This window comes from Polypterus senegalus, chromosome 1, assembly GCF_016835505.1.
Source record: "Polypterus senegalus isolate Bchr_013 chromosome 1, ASM1683550v1, whole genome shotgun sequence".
Taxonomy (NCBI): domain Eukaryota; kingdom Metazoa; phylum Chordata; class Cladistia; order Polypteriformes; family Polypteridae; genus Polypterus; species Polypterus senegalus.
Genome location: NC_053154.1, coordinates 140,804,093 through 140,824,958, shown reverse-complemented (window position 1 = coordinate 140,824,958; position 20,866 = coordinate 140,804,093). Strand labels below are relative to the sequence as shown.

General features: G+C 35.3%; 1 protein-coding gene across 5 annotated transcripts in view; it reads left to right on the top strand.

Annotated features, from left to right (window-relative positions):
* The window catches only part of atp11b (ATPase phospholipid transporting 11B (putative)), a 206,010-nt gene that overhangs the window by 168,009 nt on the left and 17,135 nt on the right, over window positions 1-20,866 (top strand). For 3 of the 5 annotated variants that reach the window (XR_005634390.1, XM_039759285.1, XM_039759306.1), the window contains exons 26-28: window positions 3,301-3,366; window positions 9,483-9,586; window positions 11,802-11,967. Coding sequence is in view for 3 of the 5 variants with exons in the window: in XM_039759285.1 (XP_039615219.1) it covers window positions 3,301-3,366; window positions 9,483-9,586; window positions 11,802-11,967 (336 nt within the window). In the remaining 2 variants the exon portion in view is untranslated. Of the gene's footprint in view, window positions 1-3,300; window positions 3,367-9,482; window positions 9,587-11,801; window positions 11,968-20,155; window positions 20,242-20,866 lie in introns of all 5 variants that reach the window. The other 2 variants (XR_005634388.1, XM_039759292.1) reach the window with 1 other exon arrangement.

Here is a 20,866-nt window from a genome sequence, read left to right as displayed (position 1 = left end):
ATTTGAACCCTTTCAATTACACTTAAAAACAGCCCCCATAGTCTTCTGGTGTACATTGAAAAACAGAATCAAATATAGAAGGTAAGGTCAGAGGTCTTCAGAAGGGTCATTCTAGCATCGATTAGTAGATAGCAAATATGAACTACATTTACATTCCATATGTATACACAGACATACTGTATACTGTATATAAAATATACATGCACATTATGCTCATAAGTGTGTATTAGTAAATAAGAAATACTTCAGTATATAGCAGATGCATTATTTTATATTAGCAAGAGCTCTTCTTGTAGCTTCTATGAGATGCATGGTGGAGTGGCTATTATTGTAATAAAACACGTTCAGGCACTTAAAAATAGCATGAAATTGCTTTGGGTTATATATTTAGTAATACAGTTGTTGTTAAGCTTTGCAGTATAGTGTTTGAATGCATTTTCGAACTTGCAATTTACCTGCTCTTTTCAGTTCTTCCTTTTTCCTCCTTTCATGCTGTGCATGTCTTCAGATTTTGAAAGCTAGCAGGCAACTGGTAAGAGTTGACTGTGTTGGACATTTGTTATTTGTATTCACACAGCAAAAATCTGTTTCATTGTCAACTCGTGTATTTTTTTTTTTTTTTTTAATTTTGCTTTTAGTAATTCATAAGTCAGAAACATAGTTTGTCATCACTATGTTTTGTGTTTAGGTTATTTGTCCTTTTGTATTTATAGTAGTTCTAGTTTTGGCGAGTGTATTAAGCCTATACAGTAGCTATTTAATATGAAAAGTATTTGTTTACATACAGTGCTGCGAAAAAGCATTGGTTTCAAATAACTTCAGTTCATTAGATAAAATGTTAGATAAAAGTAACCAAAATAAATGTAACATCTCTAGATTATTAGTTAAAATATTTAAGTCTCTGCACAGGAGAAAAGATAATTGTCCCTCAGTTACTCATTAAAATAGGTGGCCAAGCTAAATTGATATTAGATTGAGATGACTGAATACAGCCAAGATTTGATTGCAGCCAGGCATATTGAATCAAAACCTAACCATATATTGACCCTTACCACAAAAGTGACTTTTTCACCACAAGGTTTCTAGATAAACATGGTGTGTCAATCAAAGGAAATTCCAGAAGAAACAAGGGAAAAATATATTGAAACTCAGTAAGGAATTGGTTACAAAGTAATTTCTAAAGCTGTACGATTCCAGTGCACCACAGTGAGAACCATTATGTTCAAACTGAGAAAGTCTGGGACGGTGGTAACTCTTTCCTGGAAAGGATGGCTTTCCAAAATTACCCCAAGGGCACAGCAACAACACATTTAAGAAGTAAATGAGGATCTTAGAAGAAAATCCAAAGAACTGTAGATTCCTCTAACCATAGCTAATGTCTGTTTTCATGATTCCACTATAAGAAATAGACTAAGTGAAATCATGATTTGTGGGAGAGACGGAAACCTGTGTAATATTAGACTTTTATTTACAAAAAAGACCTGGATAATCCCAGAGCCTTTTGAAATAATATTATATGGACAGGTGTGATGATGCGGGTTCAGCTCCATGTTCCCTTCTTACTTTTCAGGGAGACTCTCCCAACACCATTGATAATGTAACCGGATGAGCTGAACAATGAGGACAACAAACGAAGCAAGGGGAAAGGTGCAAAAGTGCTATTAAAACAAAGTGTCCAAATGAATAGTGCACGTTTCCTAAAGTTTTCATAAATAAATAATCCATAAAAAGGTAAAAATCCCAAACAGTTAAAACAAGGTTAAAAACGAGATTAAAATCCTCCCGCAGCCATTGGGATCACACCAGCCAAGCATAGCTCCTTCCCAGTTTTTCCAGCTCACCCAAGGCATGCTCAGCAGGAAAGACTAAAGCCACCGCGGTCCTTACACTACCAACCCCCATCTTGGCTGCCTCCATCGGCGTCTGCCAGACCACTTAGAGTAGGTTGTCCTCCTGTTTTCTTTCCCGCACTCGTCGTCCCTCAGATCCCTAGGGCAGACTCCTCCACTATCATACCCTTTTTCCCATTCAGTGGGCACAATCCATCCCTTGAATGCTGATCCTTCGCTCCATCAGGGACCCGTGACCGTGCTGACCTCTCTTGTACAGCTGGCTAACTGGCTCGTCCACTTTCTTTCGCGCCCAAAGCTGAACTGTCACTCTCCCAGCCTCTTTCCTTTCAGTTTTATTTTTCCCCCCTTCCTTTCTGCCCCAGCCTGTTCTTATATGGCTTCGTGGGCATAGCACCTCAACAGCACACCGCAGGAAGCCAATTAAGCAATTGAGAACATTCACACCCTCACGTGCAGGTGTGACTTGCCCCATTTACTCCATTAACTCCCCACGGCTGCACGATCGCACCCATGGAGACTGACACGGCGAATGGATTATTTTAAAGCAGCCAATCTTTAATAGCCACGGACCCGCTACACCACAATAGGTGAATCAAAAGTAGAATTGTTGGGATGATACATGTCCCACAATGTCTAGCATAATGCTAGTACAATGTTCAGCAATAACAACCTCATTCCCACAGTTAAAGATAGTGGTGGTAGCATTATGATGAAGGGATGCTTTGCTGGCTCAGAACATGGAAGCTCTTAGTTACTGATGGAGCTGTGAATTTTACACTTGACTGGAATGTTCTTAAGGAGAATGTTCGGTCACCTGTCTGTGACCTGAAGCGGAATTGGGTTGTATATCAGCACAATGGCACAAAACACAAAAGCAACCTTGGTAACTGAATGGCTTATAAGAAACAAAGTTTTGGAATTGTCTAGTGAAAGTTCTGATTTGAAACCAATAGAGATGCTGTAGAAGTACCTGAAATCATGTTTAGAAACCTACCAGTTTGTTTGAATTAAAGCGTTTCTGCAAAGAAGAGTGGTCTAAAATTCCTAAAGAGCGATGTCAAAGACTAATGTCAAATTATAGGAAGTGCAATTTAGTTGCAATTACGTGTTGCACCCAAGTATTGAAACTGTGGGCAAAATTACATTTTCGCATGAGAGATAAGGTTGTAAAGTCACTTTTTTTATTTAATAAGGAAATTGTTTTTCTGAGGCTGTTCATTTTGTACATTATGCAGAAACACAGGATATTAGGAAGGGTGCAAATGCTTTCTTCACAGCACTATAAATAGTAAGAGATGGACTAAAGGCAGACTTTAATACAAATTTTTTTTTCATGTTGGTGACATTGTTAATATTGAGATGTTTAAATTAACCTAATATTAGTGTCATTCTTTAACTAGATACACATGTATCCTTAAATTTTTATGTTTGTCCCTTTTTACTGTAGATGTTTGGCAATTGGACCTTTGGCACTTTAGTCTTCACAATTATGGTCATCACCGTTACCCTAAAGGTAAATGCATTCTAAATTTCATATGAATTAATTAATTCCTATTTCCTATTATTTTTAAAAATATTGTTTTTTACATATTTTGTAAACTTCTATATATTTCTTATTAATTAATCGATATGTGATTAGGTTAACCTTTTCTTATATTTGATAAAAATGTTTAAATTAAAATCTGGCAGAGGAATGAAAAAGTTTTTTTCTGAAAATATTTAGCCAATATTGTTGTAACTACTAATTTTGCTAAGCCATTCTGTGTTGTTGAAGAGGTAATTGAACAGGACAGAGACAATTAAATGCAACCTGAAACAAACCTTCCAGTTTTACATGAAAGCTTTAGTAGAAATACACATCATGTAAGGGCACATCTTGTCACTTGCATATAAATGAAGTAATTTTCTTAACATACTAGAGGAAAATTATACCTTACACACATGTATTTTTGGAAAAAAATGTTTTATAAATATATAAAAAATATGATCCCACAATCACAAGAAGGTGATCAGGTGATATAAACAGATGTGGATGATTTTTTTTTTTGTTGGATTAACAAATCTCTAATTGACAACAATCCCAATTTCAAAGTGGTAGTTTGGAAGAAAAAAGCAAAACTCCAGCAAGAGCACCTAAGCTATATATAAATGTCCACAGTTTGGCTTTGATGTCCAAGACTTCATCTGAGGTTGGTATCAGAATAATGGGGCTGTTTCTTCCTATGCACACTTACTTAAATGGTTTCAAATTGCAGGAAAACCTTTAATAGTCTAACAATGAAATTTTGCTGAAATATTTTGTAGAAAATAGAGGAAAATGTTCATTATACTTTAGAAATTGCATGTTTCACACTGTTACAGTTGAGCAATTTAGGTTCAGGTTTATTTTGATGTTTTAAACATATGAAATAGAATTCTTTTTGCACCTGCTGTCATTAGTAAAAGTAAAAAATAGTATTTAAAGCAGAAATGCTGAAAAAAAGAACAGGCACATGTTATACTATATGCAGTGCAATGGATAAAACATGGTACAGAAAACAGAATATTTTAAAGGCTGTGTTGCGTAATGGACAAAGGTGTTTTTTTTTTCTTGGTCTACCTTAAAAAATATGTTAAGTATTTTGTGTCTCATATATTCTTGGTATTGTGTAAACAGGGTAGAAATCCAATATCTCCATCAGATTTCATTCAGGATCAAGTTAATACTACAAGCAGATTCAGGAGAGGACCTCATTCCTTGTTTTCATTATAAAGTTCCTATGCTTGTGTCTTCCTTTTTTTACTCCAGCCATAATTTTTAGCAATGGTAGTGAACATACATAAACCAATCCACGCAATAAATGGATCTTCAGAAATGTTCTCCTGTTGAAGGTTTACTTCCATATCTCACCTAGTTCTTTTAGTATGACTTTCTCACAACACAAGAAAGACAGCAGGAGAAAATACAAAACAAACCATTACAAAACAGCAAAAAAAAAGATAGATCTCTTTAACCCAAGTTAATCTGATGTAGCAATTTTCATTCATTTAATTAGTTGAATTTATTGTCCATTTTTGTACATATTTTAAATACAGTGCTCTCCATGGTTGAGACAAAGACACATTTTTCCTTGATTTACCCCTTTGCTCTACAGTTTCAGATTACAAGTCAAACAATTGAGATGTGGTTAAAGTTGACATTCCAGATTTTTCATTTAATGGTATTTGCATACATTTCGGTCACACCGTGTAGATATTATAACACTTCCTACATGATTGTCCCCATTTCAGGGCACCATAATTTTTGGAGTCACAGGTAGTTACAGACATTTGTAATTAATCAGTTTTTAATTATATAATTGCTTCATTATTGCAGGCATAAGATACTTAGACTTGCTTATACCTACAGACTACCGTTAGAGTCTGTACAGACTACATTGTTAAACATGAGGACAAGAGTTGTGCCAATGAAAGTCAAAGAAGCCATTATGAGGCTTTAAAACAAGAATAAAACCATTACAGACACTGGTAAAACCTTAGGATTATCTAAATCAAGTGTCTGGAATATCAATAAGAACAAAAGAATGCACTGGTGGACTCATTAATTGCAAAAAGAAGTAGGCTGCATGGAAGACCTCCACTTCTGAGGACAAAAGAGTCCTCATTATGGTATGGATAAAGCCCCTAACGCCTATCCAACTGATGTGAAACAATCTTCAGGAGGCAAATGTGGATGTGTCAGAGACGACTATCCGCCGAAGACGTCATGAGTAGATATACAGAGGCAACACTGGAAGATGAAAACCACTGGTTAACCACAAAAACAGATTAGCCAGATTATAGGGGGGAAAAATAGGTTAAAAAGTACTTTAAAGAGCCCAAAGAATTCTGGAAAAAGGTCTTGTGGATAGACTAGACAAAGATGAACCTGTACCAGAGTGATGGCAGGAGCAAAGTGTGGACACCAAGGGCTTGTTTATACTTCACATTCAGAACGCGTACACGTCCACATCACGGCTGCCACACGTTCTCAACGTTCATTTGATGCGTCCTCTGAGCAGGTCCTCAGAAATTAACGCAACATGTGCGCAAGTTGCAGAAGTGCGCAGTGTGCTAAAACTTGGAATGTGACAGAGTCTCTATCTACATGTGACAGAAAGCTTTGCGGATCCTACGAGTTCGGTGTGCGCACTTTGATGTTTGATGAATGGTTCAATGTGGTGAAGCAAAATGCGTTGCATATTCCCGATCGTAATGACACGATGTTGTCCCAAACATTAAGCAAGGCACTGTGCCTTTCCCATTTGAAAGCAATATGCTCTTCAAATAACTGCAGCAAACAGTATCAGTAGTACACGGTGGAGCTAAAGTTATTGCTTGAAAAAATGTTGTTTATATATCCCAATGAGTACTGCTTGATAAATTTCATTTCGCGCATCCAGTCATGCTTACAGTTACTGTTTTCTTTTAGAAAAAAACAAAGAAAACAAAAGTGGACTGTCTCGGTTACTACAGACCAGTAATGCTGACTTCCATTGTAATGAAATGTTTTGAAAGACAGGTGCTAGGATGCATTAAAGTGAATTTACCAATAATACGGACTATCACCAATTTGCATATTATCATAGCCGGGTCACAAAGAATTACCTATTGCTTGCACTTAATACCATTCTCATATACCTGGATAATAACTGCTGTGCCACAGTACTGTGAATAGACTACTTCTTAGCATTTAAAACAGTTGTACCACCAAAGATTATCACCAGAATCTTATATTGAGACATAGTGAGACCATCTAAAAAATACATTTTAGAATTCCTAACTGGCAGAACCTTTCATGTCAATATGGCCAGTATTACTTCCTCCTCACTGATCTTCAGCAGTGATGCTCCCAAGAGTTTTATGCTGAGCCCTTTGCTGTACCTTTTTCAACAATCACTATGTTACCAAACACAGCTTCATCTTTATAATAACATTTTCTGAAGATACCCCATCATAACTTTGATGAGATTGTTTACAGAGAAAAGGTTTGCTTTCTGGAGCTGTAGTGTCAGGACAACAATCTATTCCCTGGCAAAACAAAGGAGCTGGACATTGACTTCACATGACATTCAATTTATATTGAAGGGGATGCTATGATGGTCAGTAGATTTAAACTTCCTGGAATTCTGGGGGATGGTCTGCATGTCTAAGTTAATGCTGACTAACTTCTCCATGTGCACAATGGAATCTGTACTTACTGGCTGTATAACTTCAAGACAACAAAGCATTGCAGAGGGATGTGAATTTTCTTTAAAGTACATATATAGCATACACTGCTTTAGAAAGACAGTATTGTTAAAACACACGTCTATTTCATGGGCCATAAGGTTACTCAGCAGGTACTCTTACTTACCAAATGCATGAATTTTGTGTATGTATATATTGTTATATTGCAGTCTTAAGCTAAAACTATTTCTCAACACTCAATATCCCAGAATGGCAAAGCAAAACCAGGCTTTTAGGAATTTTTCCAAATTTAGTTAAAAAAAATTAAATGCCACATTGCTTTGACACTTGTATTACAGTTCTATTGTTCATCTTTGAAATGATGTACACCTTGTTTGGAGTTCTGTCTGTGTTTAATACAGTTGATTGAACATGATTATGAATGGCACAACTGTATATAAGGTCCCATATTTGAAAATAAGTATCAGAACAAAAACCAATTCAAGGGGTCAAAGAATTGCCTGATTGGCTTAGAGGCAGGTTTGTGTCAAGGCACAGATCTAGAGAAGGTTACAAAATGTTTCTTCAGCAGTGAAGGTTCCCAAGAACAGCACAGTGTCCACTATAGTCCTTCAATGTAATTCCAGAGAGCCTATGCAGAGTTAGGAGAAACATCTAGATGGAGAACTTGGAGTTTGCAAAACGCCACCTACAGAGCTCTCAGACTATGAGAAGCAAAATTCGCTTATCTGATAAAACCAAACTCGTGTCTGCAGGGCACCGCTTATCATGTGTTCAGTATACTGTAGTTTCAATGGTATAACATGGTGATGGCAGCATCATGTTGTTAGGTTGTTTATCATCATTGGGGAAATGGAGACTAGTCAGGTTTGAGCGGAAACCGAATGGAGAAAAGTACATCTATCTTCAACGAAAACCTGCTCCAGAGTGTTCTTACCTCAGACTGGGTTGAAACAACAGGGCACTAATCCTAAGCACAAAGCAAAGATAACACAAGAATGGCTAAGGAAACATTCTGTGAATGGTTGAGAGTGGCCCAGACTTGAACCCATTCGAACACCTCTGGAGGGACCTGAAAATAGCTGTTCATTTATGGTCCTTAACCAACCTGACAGAGTTTGAGAGGATCTTCAGAGAAGAATGACAGAAAATCCCCAAATCCAGATGTGCAAAGCATGTCCTGTCATATAATACCCAAGAATACGCTCCATGCTGTAATCGCTGCCAGAGGTTCTTCAATTAAGTAAAGGGTCTGAATGTTTGCATCCATTTAATATAGCATGTTTTTGTTTTTAAGAAATTAGCAAAAATGTATAAAATCTTGTTTTTGCTTTGTCATTTTGAGGTATTGAGTGTTGCTTGATGAGACAAAAAGTTAATTTAGCATAAGTGTGCAACGTGAAGTGTGTAAAAAAAGTAAAGTTGTCTGAATACTTTCTGCAGGCGGTGTGTATGTATGTATGTATGTATGTATACATGCAGATATGGATGGATATATACTACCTGTCAGGTGTTTATAACACCTGCAGTGTTCCAGTGTGCTGCATTTTATTTAAGCAGCTCAGGTCCAGAGAATAACTTGAAATGACACAAAGGTAAGAGTAAAATGCCAAAGGTTAAAAAAAAAAATGAAGTTTAGCTTTTCCAAAACTAAAAATATTTTAAATCTTACACAAAAAGGACTTTTTACAGGGAACAAGTAATCGGTTAAAAACGTACAACTTTTCTGCAGCAATGGAAGTTAATGAAGTTTTGAAAGTTAATAACAGAAAATTTCTACAAGTGTCTCAGGTTTTGTTGATTATTTACAAACTTTCCCTGTATCGAAGAAGTGTTGGAATAAATTGTTTTGCTCCACCTGTTGTAGCATTATTTGGAAACTATTGCACTGCACAAAGTAGTCTATCGCAATGTTAATGGTGAGGAAAAGGCAATTAACACCCTTTAGAGAAATAACAAAGAAAGCCAAGGATTTAGTATTTCCTACACCATCAAAGGGAACTTTGAAACTGGAGGTCACTAACAAGACAGGAACAGGTCTTGCAGACAGGAACCTCATAGGACTACAACGTCAAGCACAGCTTAATAGTAGTCGAAGTAAGCAAGTCTCACTTTTTATGCTTAATTTCAAAGTACATTGAGACATTAAACTGCATAAATTTGGGTAAAAACTGGAAAGGGTGGGGGTTGGGACAGGGGTTCCAAAACGTTTGCTCATTTTAGTAATGGTTTTCCTACTGCCACTCTTCATTCACATTTGGAAATTAGAAGTGCTTACTTAGATCACTGGTGTTTTCAAGCCGCCATGAATGTTGGGCATTTTTCAGTTTGATACGTGTTAATATGTTCTTTTTAAGAGTGTGTGTGTGTTTGTATATATGCATATATAATACACACACATACATATCTCTTTTTTTCCAGCTTGCATTGGAAACTCATTTCTGGACATGGATGAACCATTTTGTGACTTGGGGTTCAATTGCATTTTATTTCATTTTTTCCTTATTTTATGGAGGAATTATTTGGTAAGTTGAGTTTCAGTGCACATTAATTTAAACAGCATATCAAAAGTGCCCACTGAAAATAGTATTTTGTAACATTTGTGAATGTATTTGTAAGAATGATCCTCATTTCAGTATTATCAATAGTTTAAGCAGACCTGATCTACATTGAACCTTTGCAATTTGAATTTACTCAGTTGACAATTCATGAGAAATCCATATTCGTGGAGTGTAAAAGTGTATGATCCCGGCAAAGCTATCCCTTTAAACTGATATTCAGTGTCCATCACATGCACCAGACCAGATATTTAATTTAACTTTAAATATGAAGTGAGAGCTAACACTTTGTAGAAGCTCTTATTTTCACAAGACCCTCATTTGAAACAATTTTTCATGCAAATGTATCTGTTAGAAGGTGTACATTCATTGCAAAGGAATTTAAAACTAAATGACACAATGAAGTTTTATTTATTAGATTCAATTATGTGCATTCTTCATAAAATAGTGCCTCAATATATAAGCAAAAAATTCAGGTACAAAAAAGAAATAAATGCATCTGTATACAAAGAAAATGGAAATTTAAAAGTGGTAGGTGAAGCTACTTTCAGAGCAGTACGAAGTCAGATATCAGGAAAAAGGAACAAAATTGTATTTTGGAGTAAGTTTGAAAATTAGCTCAAGTAATACTTGAGGTGTCAGAGCATTAATTAATTGCATACTACAAAGTGATTTTTTCCATTTCAAATGTAATACTGAAAGCGTCTTGCAGAAACCGAATAATACACTTGGAAAGCTATTCAGTAATATGTTATAGGATGGCCCTTCAGCATTTAGAACAGCAAGGAATGCTATGTGCGTGACCCTGTTTTTGCAATGTCATAAGTAATATATTTGTAGAGAGACACAAAAATTTCACCTTGTATAAGATATTATCACCTTACATTAAAATGAAGTTATTTGCTGATATATGCAGATTCTGTAGGAATGGTCAAGGTTGTGGAATGATGAGGATTATCTCTACTTATACGGAGTCTGCCTGTAGGAAAAAGGGAACTGAACTGATCAGATGGTGTAGCCTAAATACTCCAAAACTGAATGTCAGTATCACAGAATAACTAATGGGAAAAAAATGAAAAGACTCAACATTAAATAAAAATGAAAACAAATTCTAAAGGTGGAGGAGTGCTACTTCCATTTTCTTAACATGGTAGACAAATTCATTATGTTCAAGAAAACTTTTAGGCTATTCAGCTGTCATTCCTACTTCACAGTGCTAGGATCTACGTGGAGTTTGCATATTTTCCCTGCGTATTTATGAACTGATACGTATCAGGGAGTGTCAGTAATCAGTTCAGTACAGATTTATTATGTGTACAAAGTACAATGAAACTCTTATGTGCTCTCTTCACCATAACTCTGGTACCTTGCTTGAATCTACCTCTGCAGTTTATGTAAAATCACAATGCAGAATGTAATAGGCAATAAGTAAGCACCAATTAAGAAAAATATTTTTATGATTTGGGTATGCATCTGTCTGTTGTTACAAAGTATGGCAGAACATAACCGTTGAAAAAAAACAGAATTGCAATGACAAATCTTGGGCAATTTGGTCAATGGGGGTTAGAGGATGTGGCAAGACTCCATCCATGATGCCTGCTGCAAGCAGACAAGTGAACAGAAAATGTACCCACCTCATTCAAATAGTACCAAGAATCTGATAAAATAAATTATTTCTAGTTTACTTTAGCTGTCACATGTACACCTCAGAAGGCATGTTTTCTTAAATCAAAATTTTTGCTGCTTCATATTTAGTGAAGTTGGTGAATTTTGAGGCTTTTTTTTTCACCTTGGAACCATAGTACCCCTCACCTCCATGATAAAAGGCAAGTGCAAGCTAGGTATTTAAGATTTATTTAAAAAAATACTTAATTTGAAATGCATTTTTGTGTGGCAAATTAACATATGCCATGATTGTAAAGAAATGGCTTTGACTTGAAAAATACTAGACATATCCTTTACGTGATGAGTGTAGCATTTAGAATCTGTTCGTTTAGTGTAAAAAAAAAAGAAAAAAAATGTCTCTAAGATGCATCATTTATGTTTTTTCCTATACAATAAAAAAACAGAAGCTGATAGTTGGTTGCAAAAATTTAAGTTTTTATAGAAAGTTGTATATTTTGATTTTGGTTTACTGTACTATTTGTTAATGGTGATTTTCTGTGTTTGTTTTATTTTCTAGGCCATTTTTGCACACACAAGACATGTATTTTGTCTTTGTTCAGCTACTTTCTAGTGGCTCTGCCTGGTTTGCTATTATTCTTATTGTTATTACTTGTCTTTTCCCTGATGTCATCAAGAATGTTTTCTACAGACACCTTCAACCCACAAACACTCAGAAGACTCAGGTAAGATATATTAGTAAGAGCATAATGAAAACTTATTTTATTTCAACAGATTAGTATGTGGAGGTTTAGCTTATTTATATACATGTGTGTGTACACACATATATATATATATATATATATATATATATATATATATATATATATATATATACACATACATACATACAGTATATGCAAATATTCTTTTAAACTCAGTAAGTAATTCTTTTCTGTAAATAGTAATGAGGTACCATTTTTAGGAAAGTAACAGTTATGGTACATTATTGTATATACCAATACTGTGTTCCCTTTTACTGATTGTGTGATCCTTGTTTCCTTTAGAGGTATAAATATCATTAAGTTCAAAGTTTTTCGCTCAAATGCATTGTATTCTGTATGATTAGAAATGCAATTGTATGGCAGAATGCATGAGCTATTCACTAAAATTTGACACAGCAATTCACTTTTGAAGCATGGCATGGCATTACCTAGATTTAGCTGCAGGACGTGATTTTATAGCTTATACTGTATATAAAAGCAATGAATGTTTTAAGGCTGAACTTTTAAGGATCTGTTCATTGATTTAAAAGGAACTCTTTGCCCCAAGTCTAGATTGTACATAATAAAATTTCCTAAATTATATTTGAATTTGAGAAATTATTTTAAAGGTAATAATAGTAACATACATACATACACAATTTCAATTCATAATTGCAGTAGGCAAGAGCCCCCAATCCAGGCAGCACTGGGCACAAAACAAGTAACCGCCTTAGACAGAGCCCACTCATGAATAGGGATGGGTATCGTTTAGGTTTTATCCGATACTGGTGCCAAAACGGTACTTTTGAAACGGTGCCGGTGCTTAAACGGTGCTCGAACCGGTGCTTAAAAAAATAAAGAACACAAACTTCGTCCAAAAACCTCTTGCGTTTTTATTTTTCCCAGTAATTTTTTTTAAACAAAATTATAACAAACCTAGCCCTTTCTGTCAATAAAACATAACTTCTTTGGTTGGAACCAGTGCTTAAACAATTGAAAACACAAACTTTGTCATGAAACCTGTGATGTTTAGCAGTTTTTTTGCAAGAAGATAATCATATTAGCCTTTTCTGGAGCTATACGGCATCGCTCTTGGCTGATGGCATGCCCAGCACAAGAGAAAACTCTTTCAGAAGGCGTTGATGACGCTGGGACACACAAGTATTTTTCTGATAGGGCAGATAAATTGGGGAGTGTATCCCTCTTACTCCACCACCAGGCCACAGGGTCTTGTCCAGAGGTAATTCCTGGCAGTCTTTTGTATATTTGATGTCTTGCTGCAAGTTATCAAATGCGGTGCATTTTTCGGCTTTTAAAAAAACGCCATGCGACGCCATGTGTTTCATTAGATTTGAGGTGTTACCTCCTTTGCACATTATTACCTTTAAGCATTTGCTGCAGGCTGCTGAGTTTATATCTTTTGCTGTGAAGTACAGCCACACTCTCAAGCGCTTCAGCTTCGGCATTTTAGCTCTGCTCTAAAAAAAAAACCCGTACATACCTGGGCCCGCCTACTATCCTTGGAAAGGAAGTGATTGGCTAGATTTCTCAGGGAAAAAGCACGAAATGAAGCACGAATTGTGCGCTGCTTTTCGGTCTGGTTACTACCGTTCATGTCAGCACCGGTTCCACAATGGCACCGGACACCGGTACCCATCCCTACTCATGAATATATCCTCACTGACACAGGCCAAATTTGGAATCACAGTTTAATCTAAATAGCACATGTTGGGAACTTGTTAGGAAGCTGTTGTCGTTAGAGAAAAACTTTTGTAGACAAGGAGGAGAATGTGCAAAGGTTGGCTTCTTGTATAGAGAATTTGTTTTGGGAGTCATGTGTTAAGCATTCTAATCATATGACCATCCTGGTATAGCTGATGGAAGATATGATGATATCATATGATAGATGGTAGATATCATGATTGTTTTGATGCTGGTGATTCTTGATTGATAATCAGTGGAGGATTTTGATGTTGGCGATTCCATCTCCTCAAAAAACTTTGAGGAAAGATGAAAACTTGCAGTGACAGAGTTCTTACAGCACCTTCAGTTTCTGTCATGGAGAGATCCAGGTTTCAGAAGTATAGAGGAGGGTTCTCATAACGTATATTGCAAGTTTGCAACAACATTTATTTATATAGCACATTTTCATACAAACAGTAGCCGAAGGTTCTTTACATAATAAAGAATAGAAAAATAAAGACACAGTAAGAAAATAAAATAAGTCAACATTAATTAACATAGAATAAGAGTAAGGTCCAATGGCCAGGGTGGACAGAAAAAACAAAAAAAAAACTCCAGACGGCTGGAGAAAAAAATAAAATCTGTAGAGATTCCAGACCATTAGACTGCCCAGTCCCCTCTGGGCATTCTACCTAACATAAATGAAACAGTCCTCTTTGGATTTAGGGTTCTCACGGAAGGACTTGAAAATGATGGTCACGTAGACTTCCGCCTTTTAATCCATCCATAATTGTTGGAACATCATGATGCTTTGAGTACCGCCACCACCGCAAAGAAACCGGTAAAAGAAACAGAAGAGAGAGTAGGGGTCAGTATGGATTTTAGAGCCACCATGAATAGTTATTATGATAAATTGAACATACAGAGTATCAGGATTACGTTAAATTGAAGTTATAAAAAGGCCATGTTAGAGTAATATGTTTTCAGCAGTGTTTTAAAGTGCTCAACTGTATCAGCCTGGCGAATTCCTATTGGCAGGCTATTCCAGATTTTAGGTGCATAGCAGCAGAAGGCCGCCTCACCACTTCTTTTAAGCTTTGTTCTTGGAATTCTAAGGAGACACTCATTTGAGGATCTAAGGTTACGATTTGGAATATAAGGTGTCAGACATTCCGATATTTAAGATGGGGCGAGATTATTTAAGGCTTTATAAACCATAAGCAGAATTTTAAAGTCAATCCTGAATGACACAGGTAACCAGTGTAGTGACATCAAAACTGGAGAAATGTGTCCGAATTTTCTTTTCCTAGTTAGGATTCTAGCAGCTGCATTCTGCACTAGTTGCAAACGATTTATGTCTTTTTTGGGTAGTCCTGAGAGGGAGTGCATTACAGTAATCTAGTCGACTGAAAACAAAAGCATGAACTAATTTCTCAGCATCTTTCAGTGATATAAGAGGTCTAACTTTAGCTATGTTTCTTAAGTGAAAAAATGCTGTCCTAGTGATCTGATTAATATGCGATTTAAAATTCAGATTACAGTCAACAATTACCCCTAAGCTTTTTACCCCCATCTTGACTTTTAATCCTAATGTATCCAGTTTATTTCTAATAGCCTCATTGTATCCATTATTGCCAATCACATAAGATTTCAGTTTTCTCTTTATTTAACTTGAGAAAGTTACTATTCATCCATTCTGAGATCCAAGTCAGACATTGTGTTAGTGAATCAAGAGAAAGTTTGGTCTCTATTTGAAGTGCATTGTTGTCAAAGGCCCACAAGTGCAGCATTACATACTGTATGTATCATGGGCTGCATGTATCCTCTTTGGTTATCTCTTCATTGCTATTACAGAGAAAGAAAAGATGCTATCAAGGTAGGAATAAGCATGCGATTTGGTCCAGCAGGCAACCAAGGATTCTAACTTTAACATCCTGGGTCCTCATGGCCTGGAGCAGGTTGGAAGAGTTTCTGTGATTTTAATTATATTTATTTGAAGACCCTATGTTGTGCACCCACATTGTATCAGCCAGTTCAGTAGGACTTTGACGAGGATGTTTCCAGCAATTGAGAGCAAGTAAATTCCTTTGTAGCTTCCAAAGCCTGACCTTCAACCCTTCTTAATAGTGGCACTAATGGCACCACTGAAATTGCTTGGGAACTTAATGTTTTCCCATATGTGCCAGCGTGAACTGGTGCAGCTGGGAAGAAGGCACAGGACCACCCATCTTGAAGACGTGAGTGGATAAGTTGTTTGGGCCATCGATCCATTGGTTTTAAGGAAGGTGGAGCATCAAGGTGGGGTTCTTTAGGTGTTTGGGGAATCAGCTGACAAAGACTTTGTCACCTTCAGTTTGATGGTTCAGCAGGACTTAGAAGTGCTATATTTCTCCACAATCAGCATTTTGGCCCATGGAAAAGTAGTAACATTCATACTTTTCAAAGGTGCAGAGGCATTGAACCTGGTGTTGAAGAGCGACATGATGGCAGAGTGAAAATTCCTCATGTCTTATTTTTCTGCATAACCCTGAATTTCAGCAGTCTTTACAAGCCACCAGTTATTATTGATCTGTGGGATCCAGATTTGTACTTGGGCCTTTATGCATTTGTAATGTTATCTTTTATGTTTACAATCCAGAATATTTTCCAGGTGGGTTCTGGCTTGGTGTTTCTGTGCTTGGTATTCCAGGTGCTCAACATTATTAGTCTTCGTCGCTGTGTCTTTCAAGATCTGCTCTATTATTAGGGGCTGACTGACATGTTGTTAAGAGTCTGGTAGAGCTCATTTTTGAGTGCCAACTGAAACCGTTGGGTGAAAGTGGGATTTTGCAGGGTGATACACATAAAGTCTTTTGTTGAAGAGCAGGAGAATTTAACCATCATGTTGCATTTAACCATTGATTTAAACAATTTTGCCTTATTTACATATTTTACAGATATTAATTACATATCTTTCTGTGTTGTTAAGTGAATGCGCAATGAATTTTAATTTTGCTATCTTTCCATGAATTTTAATGGTCATAATTTACATAAATATATTTTTACGTTCAGAGTGGTGAACTCATTTATACTGTATACTGTAATAATTCACTGATAGGTGAACTATACAGCTAAGAACTTATTTTATCATTGTTCAGGTACTCATTAAAATCATATATTTTATTAGTACTAATCACCATTCTCAACACAGTTGCTTGACATTTTCATACTTTAACAACAATAAATTCAAAATATTGATTATTGAATAGACTAGTCAGTAAAATTGTAACTTTAAAACTTTTTTCATGAAGATAATGAAATTCTAAACTTATAAATTCAGAAAAGTGTACTTGTATGTAACAAAACACGGCTTATCTGGGGCAAACATACATATCTGAATAGATTGTTTATTTTGATAAATATTAGGTTCTTGATGTCTGAGAGAGAGTCCATTGTGTCCAAATATCAGTTTTATGTGCAGCAAAGAAAAGGCGACTCCAGGATGCTAACCATAATACACTTTTTGTCAAGTCATCTTTTGTCCAGTGTCTGTGTTAATTTGCCCATTTTAACATTTTCTTTTTTATGCCGGTTTCAGATATGTTTTTTTTTAATCTCGGCCTCTTTATCCAGCTTTTCACTTTTAGAGATGACACCGGTATTTGGAGTGTATCTATGGAATAAACCGATTGAAGACCTGTAAGGTGTTTTGTTTTTCAGACTTAAGATTCTGATCTACTTATCCTCATGTAGTTGTGCATTTGGGCCTTCCTTTTCTTTTTCTGTTCTTTTTAGATCCAACTTGCCATCTTCTCTCAAGGTTGTAATACATAAATTTGTTTGAAATCTTCAGTTTCCTGGCAATTTGCAGAATAGAATAAACTTTGTTTTGCAAAAAAGAGTGACATGTTCCTTGAGAAAGTTGTTGCATTTTGGCCTTGCAAATTAATACGACAATTTACTTGTTTTCTGGAATAGAATAATGGTTTTCATTGGTGCTGATACAATTACAGAATGTTCTTTAATAACAAATTAGCATTCAAACATGACTAATTAAGGATAAGCTAAATGGGTATACAATTAGCAGACCAAAGGAATGTCTGCAACAAATGGGGCTTTGATTGCATTTGAATAATAAATTAAAAATCTGTGCTGGTAATGTCTTGGCTGTATTTTTAAATCAATATGATAGTTTGTTGATAAAAAGGTATCAGTTTCAATCAAACTTCTAAACCATTGAATGCCTAATATATGTGCTTTGACACAAGTTTAAAATAATCATCTTACCTTTAATAAGAGATGTAGAACAGAGAAATTGCCAAAGTGTCTGCATTTGCATTTAAAAATATACAGTACATGCCTTTATTTTCAGTTCATCTATTGGTGGTAAAATGCAAGCATTAGTAGACCAAGTCAATAGAATAAAATCTCATTTTTAATCTCAATTTTATTTAAAAACCAAGTACTTTACCATTTTATAAATCTTCAGGTGTCTTATCAAAATAGCTCATCATGGTAGTTACAAGAAGTAGTGTGGATGCTGTATTAAATTTTTTTTTTTTCCTTGAAAACTAAAATCAAATGAAACGCTTGCCTTTTCATTAGGCAAACAGTCACAGATTTAGATACTTTATAAAATAATATATTCATTAAGTTGTGAGCTCACTATATATTGCTCACAAAGTGGTAGGCAGCTGTATAGAGAACAAACTATATTCACGTATATACTGTATGTTTATATTTAACAATGTAACTGCTGAACTTAGAGTAACAAAAGGGTGACTCTACCTAAAAGAAACAAATACAGTATACCCATTGCCTTTATACAGTGTAGAGAAATAAAACAAACATCAGAGTGTACCAGAATGATGATAATAATAATAGTGAAACAAAATAAATGGTAATCCTCTCTTGAAAACTCTTTTGTTAGGTAAATTTCCGTAACACTAAATTATTAGCATTTATTTATGTTGATGCTAATTTAAATTCTTTTTAATAGTTTCCTTTATTTAAAGAGCAAGATCTATATTCAGAATTTCCAACATTTAGAGATTAAACTTGGTACTGACTGTTTTATTAGCTTTATTTCCTAGGATGTGTTTTGTTTTCAGTATCATTTCTCCCAACATGAGCAATGAATAAACTCAAATCTAAAAGCAAATAGCAAAGCTCTCACACTACCAACACAATGAAATTACTTGCGTTAATATATGATCTTAAATAAAATAAATTATCATATCCTTGAAAACATTCCCTAGTCCTTTTTCTTTGTGGAAAAATCAGGGTTGGGGAAGTGCCCACTCTTAACAGGACTTTGTTTTTCAGAAATGTAGATGGTTGGAGTAAGAATATTCAGATGTGGCGTGTCCCCATTTGGACAGTTACATTAAAAATAGTCTGTGCCTTTTGGTTTCAGATTGAGCACATAACTACATCGTATTTACAAATGAGAATATTTTGTATTGCACAACATCAGCTTCTAGTACTGATTACATTTTTAATTGGTTTGTTTAACTTAAATAATAGCATAATACAGACGTGGTAAGAGTGTTGCCTTTCATTATGTGAATGTACAATATTTAGTTTTGGCTAAGTTCTGTATCAGTGAAATTAGTGGCAATGCACAGTATAGTAATATGAATTAATCCTTTTGAATTGGAAAACCTTTATAATTTCATGGTCTCACATACATTGCACTTTCACTAGAGGTGAATGTAAATTTGTCCTTGTTGAAAAGGAATTCTGATCTGATACATTTTTTCCATCTAGTATTGTCTTAATTATGTGTCTGTTGTTTTTTTTACTTCTTGTGAGTGAGCATGAATTGATTAGTAGTGAAGGCAGTATAGTGTTGCATGCTGCGCTGAGGGGACATGTATATACATTCAGTTGTAAATTACTAATTTGTATTTTTTTCCAGGATAGAGATAAGACCCAGGTCATCAACTTTTATTACAATATTCATGTGCCTTTTCTCTCAGTTTTTCTAACGTAATATAAAAAGCTCTACAAAGTTTTTTGTTTTGTAGAAAATAATATGTAATTAATTTAAGAGTGTCACAAATTGGGCGCCCTTTACCCCCGGCTGTTGCACAGGTCTTTCAAATTACTATCATCAAACTTAATAACTAGAAAGAGCCCTTTTTACGTGTAGCAGTGTAAGTAATACACAGTAAATAACTGTCAATATTTTATTTAAACCTCTGAAACCTTAAATGCACAAAGGACTCTTGTTGAACTTAAGGAGCAATGTCTGAAAATGTCTTAAGTCATTTTAAAACAATTACTATTAAAAAAACAGAGCTACAATACTCCAAAAAATCATTATATTGTATATTTGATTGGTTTACTTCTCTTACTGACGGAACAAGTACAGGTAATCTCTCCCTAACAAACTGTTCCAATACTAACCTTTGTGTCTTGTTTTATCCTCGTCTATCTAGCTACTTCCCTGTAATGACCTTTTGTTTGTTCCATTCCCCTTCCTCTTCTTCTGTCCACTTTCTAGATGTACTCCAACAGAGTTATTTTAGGTGATGACTTCATTGCACTGCAGCCGTTATCCAGGGCCAGGAATCATCTTGGAAAAATTAGGTAGAGTAGGAGAGATAGCTATTTTACTACCTGCATGTGAAAAATGAATACATTCCGGGGAGTATGTTGTTTAACCCTGTGAACATAAATGACTTGATTATCTGTGCTCAACTGTGTTATCAATTTTTTGTATTGTTGACATGTTTTTATTTTATAAAAATTAAGCAGTTTTTTTTAAATATGTAAAATACAATTTTCTGTGGTTATCAGAAAAGCTGATTTCACTACCCTCTATTTTTGACTCGTGTTGGCTTATCTCTGCCTGCCCCTATGCAACAAACCAGATGCACATTGCTTCTCTGTTGCTGAACAAACATGCTTGCCTAGTCAAGTTCATTTATTGTGGTATTAATAAATGAACACCCAAGCATTCAGCACCTCTTTTTGTTCATTTTTTTAACTAATAAGGGCTAATCACACTTTTTAATGAAATGCTGGATATGTTATGTGTATGTGGTTGTGCATGTAGACCCCCACCTGGATAGCCGTACATAAATATTGTATATTTGTTGGGCTTTGCCAGATTGAAATAAGCATTAATTCTTTGTTCTAAAAATATGCATTTACATATAATTATTAATCTTGTAATGTTTAGGTTTTCCAGAAAACACTCAAACTTCATTCG